This window comes from Neltuma alba, unplaced genomic scaffold, assembly GCF_004799145.2.
Source record: "Neltuma alba isolate B1F8T4 unplaced genomic scaffold, ASM479914v2 tig00011656_pilon, whole genome shotgun sequence".
NCBI lineage: Eukaryota > Viridiplantae > Streptophyta > Magnoliopsida > Fabales > Fabaceae > Neltuma > Neltuma alba.
In genome coordinates, this window is record NW_021636302.1 from 610,243 (window position 1) to 614,826 (window position 4,584).

General features: G+C 35.4%; 1 protein-coding gene across 1 annotated transcript; it reads left to right on the forward strand.

The window, feature by feature from the left end:
* The first annotated feature begins 1,601 nt into the window (after positions 1-1,601).
* LOC114716411 (phytosulfokine receptor 1) lies at positions 1,602-3,503 on the forward strand. Its single transcript, XM_028901418.1, has one exon. The coding sequence runs from the start codon at positions 1,935-1,937 to the stop codon at positions 3,051-3,053; it is 1,119 nt and encodes a 372-aa protein (XP_028757251.1). The 5' UTR covers positions 1,602-1,934; the 3' UTR covers positions 3,054-3,503.
* Positions 3,504-4,584: the final 1,081 nt, after the last annotated feature.

Sequence of the window (4,584 nt, forward strand, 5' to 3'; positions counted from 1 at the left end):
ATTATGAAGAAACAGAAATTAAATACAGGCAATATGTAATTAATTCTAATGAGACATTACATATTCCTTTTTATTCGATCGAGTCTTGATTAGCAAAACTAAGAAGATGCTGATCTTCACTTAATGTCACTGGAAGCAGTGAAACCTCCACGAATAGAAGCTTCGTTGCCTTAATTAGCAAAACTTTTGAGGTTGTGAATTCTCTTATAAGTTTTGTAATATTTATGTTTCCTGCGAATCTCTGAATTTGAGTTGTAAATCGCTGAATTTTTATTGTAAATTATTGAATTTTGCTTGTTTATTCACACTCAAACACTTATATTTGGGGTTGTAAATTTTCTTATGTTTCTTATGAATCACCAAATTTGGGTTATAAATTCATGAATTTTTGTTCTAAATCTTCGAATTTCACTGACTCATTCACACTTAAACACTTGTATTTTGAGTTATGAATTTCATTATGTTACTTGTAAATTGCTAAATTTTTGTTGTGAATTACTGAATTTCACTTGTAAATTGTCGAATTTCACTTATTCATTTACGCTTAGACACTTGCATTTGTTTTGTTGTATATATATTTCTTTGCATCTTATGATTAAATAGTTTGATTAGCTTGGTGGTTATATTATTTTTGGTGTGCCAAGCGGTTATGGGTTCAAATCCCCCTCGGTCACCTTATTTTTGAAAAAAATCCTTTAGCCACCAAAGCTTTGACCTCTAGCACTAGCCATCTGAGCACCGGTGGCCAGGAGTCCGGTGACTATTAATATTTACTTTTTTAAAAAAAATAAAAAGAATGTGTAATGTTGTAATTTTATCCTTAAATTTTAATTCATTTTGGTCTAAAGAGATCGACTGAAGTTTTCAAATGTTTTGGAAGTTGCCTAACATTAATTGGCTATTGTGGTCTTTGAATGAAATTTTCCCTTTGAAAAACTTTGATGGCCGCAGTTCATGATACATTAATATTAATAATAAAAAAGTTAAATCAAATCATTGCTAACAAGAGATGATTGATTAGATATTAAATGTTAGCATCTTTAATTTCTTTTTTCCCCTTTTTCGGCCACACAAGTACATGCGACATTGGCGCCCTAATTTTTTTGGCTTCATAATTTATATATGTGCAGCTGGCCACCAAGATAATAACATATGCAGGCAACGTGGCCTACGTCAACATCACACATATTTTCCAAAGAAAGTTTTAAAGTAGAGGGATTAATTCAAGATAAGCGAAGACTACAGGAGATAATAATTATTTATTCTGTCAATTTTTTTTCTATTTTATGTTTTATATTGATTGATAACTGGACATTAATTAGGAGCAAAATTTTGGTTCAAAAAAATCCAACATTAGTTATCATTTTTCTCCTTAAAAGTCAATTATCATTGATTAAAAACAAACTGATAGACGAGATCAAGAGATGGATATTAATAATAGTAGCACAAATAAAAAAAAAAAAAGAGGAAAGAAGCTTATTAATAAATTTTGAAACAAAAAGAAGCTTATCAAATGACAAATGAAATTATAGCTAAAGTAAGTCTCTTGGTACATTTATTTTACACACACACACATATAAAAGACAATGAAGATCAAAAACATGAAAGGGCTAATAATAATAATAGTAATCTGGCAAAATAATAATAATAATAAGCGTGGAAACATACTCCCCGCACAAGGGGTCGATTTGCAATTACAGATAAGAACACCGTTGACTGGTTCAGCCTACGACTTCACAGTCACAGTTCAGACCAAACCGCACCTTCCTTGAACCCACTTCCCCCTCCTTTGATGGCGCCGCTTGGTCTTCCTTTTCCCACACTCTTCCGCTCTTTCTCTCTTTTCCTACTCTCCTTCTTCTTCCAAATACCTTCGTTTCCCTCTCTCCTCCATCTCACCCATCCGCCTTCTCTTCCCTTCCTCCCCCACCGCCATGGATCACATCTTCACCGCCGTCGTCGCCGCCGTCATTAGCTTCTTCACCATCACCCTCATCTTCGCCGCCATCATCCTCGTCTGCAAAAGCAACACCAAGACCCATCCTCGTCGGCGTCAAAACCGTGGTCAGACTCAGAATCGGACCCAGCCGGAGCTATCCTCCATCGTCGTCGACGGTAGCTGGTCGTTCGATCCCTACGTTCAGATCACCTTGCACGAGATCACTAGAGCTACTAAGAACTTCTCACCCGATCTCATCATCGGCGACGGCAGCTTCGGCCTCGTCTATAAAGCGTGTCTCTCCAACGGCCTCGTCGTCGCCATCAAGAAGCTCTCGCCGGACGCATTCCAAGGATTTCGTGAATTCCGCGCCGAGATGGAAACCCTAACTAAGCTCCGACATCCCAATATCGTCAAAATTCTCGGGTACTGGGCAGCGGCTCAGGAGAGAATGTTGGTCTACGAGTTCATGGAGAGAGGGAATCTTGATCAATGGCTTCACGATCCGACGATGTCATCGTCGTCTCGAAACGACGACGTTTCCATGCCAAGGGTTCCTCTCTCGTGGGAGCTGAGGTTCAAGATTGTCAGAGGCATAGCTAATGGGCTCTCTTACTTACATGGGCTGGACAAGCCCATTATTCACAGAGACATCAAAGCCAGTAACGTGTTGCTGGACTCTGACTTCGAGGCCCATATTGCTGATTTCGGGCTCGCGAGAAGGATTGACACTTCAAACTCTCACGTGTCGACTCAGTTCGCCGGAACTATGGGATACATGCCGCCGGAGTACCGAGATGGGGTGAATGTTGCTAACGTGAAGGTGGACGTCTACAGTTTCGGAGTTTTAATGTTGGAAACCGCGACGGGCAGGCGGCCCAATCTGTCCGTGAGGGTTGAGAAGAGGGACATGGGCCTCGTTCAATGGGCCAGGAAAATGGTGGACGAGGACTGTCAAATGGAAATGGTTGATTCCAATATTCCGAGAGAAGGAATGAGCGAAGATAATGTAAAGGAGTACTTTAGGATTGCTTGGATGTGCACAAGTGAATTACAGAAAGACAGACCTGTGATGCAACAGGTTGTGGAATTGTTGGAGAAGATGGCTGAGTAAGTTTCCGGTCACCGGCAAGTCCGTGGAGGAATGTTTCCGGAGGCTCGGAAGGTGAGATTTTTAGGGTTGATGAAAGGGGTTGTAAATAGCTGCTGAAGTAAGCAGAGGCAAGGTGAGTTTTATACTTCAATGCAGAATATGAGTACTATATTAGGTTTAGATATTGGAAATGATCAATATTAGATGTTTATTTTATTCCTTTCCGATCTAAGAGAGGAAAGGTATATTTTTGTCGCTGTCTTTTTTTCCCTTGAGATGTGTAATGAATATCACAAGGATATTTCAATTTTAACTTAAAAAATCAGACTGGTGATGATATATAATTAGGAACCATGTAGCATTAAGATATACATATTGCTGTATCAATAATTTGAATATACATATTTTTATGCAGTTATTTGAACATTAGGTTATATATGGAAAATTTCAATAGAAGATGTTTCTTTGTTTTTTTTTTTTGGGTGCTCGGTTGGATCTAATATTAATGTTTAAGTTTTCCCTTGAAAAAAAAAAAGGAAAAAAATTGCATCAGCTTTTCAATGGGATGTATAATGGATATACTCCTTCAAATTACTGAATTGCATTTAGTGAATTAGTTAAAATTAGTTTAAAACAATAAATATATAAAAAAAAATATTTTTTAAATATGTTCTTATTTATTATGAGAGTAATTGAGACAGATAATAGATGAATAATTGATGAAAGAGAATATACGGGATAATATATGTCAGTGAGAGAGTATCTATGACAAAGAGAGAGAATGAATTATTAAAATAAGTGAAGAAAAATCAGATTAGCCACCTTTCTAATTAATATTATTCATAGTCATTGAAAAAGATAAAACACTAAATATAATCAATTAAGGGTAAAATTAAAAAAACATTATTAAATGTTCAGATAAAACTCAAAACAAACCTTATAAATTAGACTAAATATTTCTTAAAAAATGAAGCTTACATATAGAATCAGAAGAAGTATATCACAAGAAAGTTTCAATTTAAATTCAAATGTCCCTGACAATTTATAAATACTACATGCTCTCTTAATTATAGGATATAATTTGTAATGTAAATTGTACTATAAACTTGATTTTATATTTAAAATCAAATGAAACAATATTTGTTATTTACTCACAAAAGTAAAAAAATTGGATTGAAAACTCCATATAGTCCGACCTTAAATACTAAAAATACTAAATTATTCTCTCAGGTCTCAAAAGTAAAACTCAGTTTATAGTGTAAATTATATTATAAAATGAGTCTTATATTTTGGATGGGAGAAGTAAAATTTCTGGCAAAAACATTGTTTGATCTCCCGGGAGAGGTACGGCTTTTTCATATAATATTAAGAAAACTCGTTTCTGAAACTTTACACGTGGAGGCTAACTTTACACGTAGAGGCTAAGGTGTCGGTTGTTTTTTTTTTTTTTTTCAAAACAGTTTTTTTTCAAAAAACTTGTTTGGTAACTTATTTTTAGTTAGGTGTTTTTAACAAAGCATCCTATTTTTAAAAAATTGAAAGACCAAAACAA

Coding starts and splice junctions, on each gene's coding strand:
- LOC114716411 (XM_028901418.1), top strand. CDS start 1,935: ATGGATCACATCTTCACCGCCGTCGTCGCCGCCGTCATTAGCTTCTTC.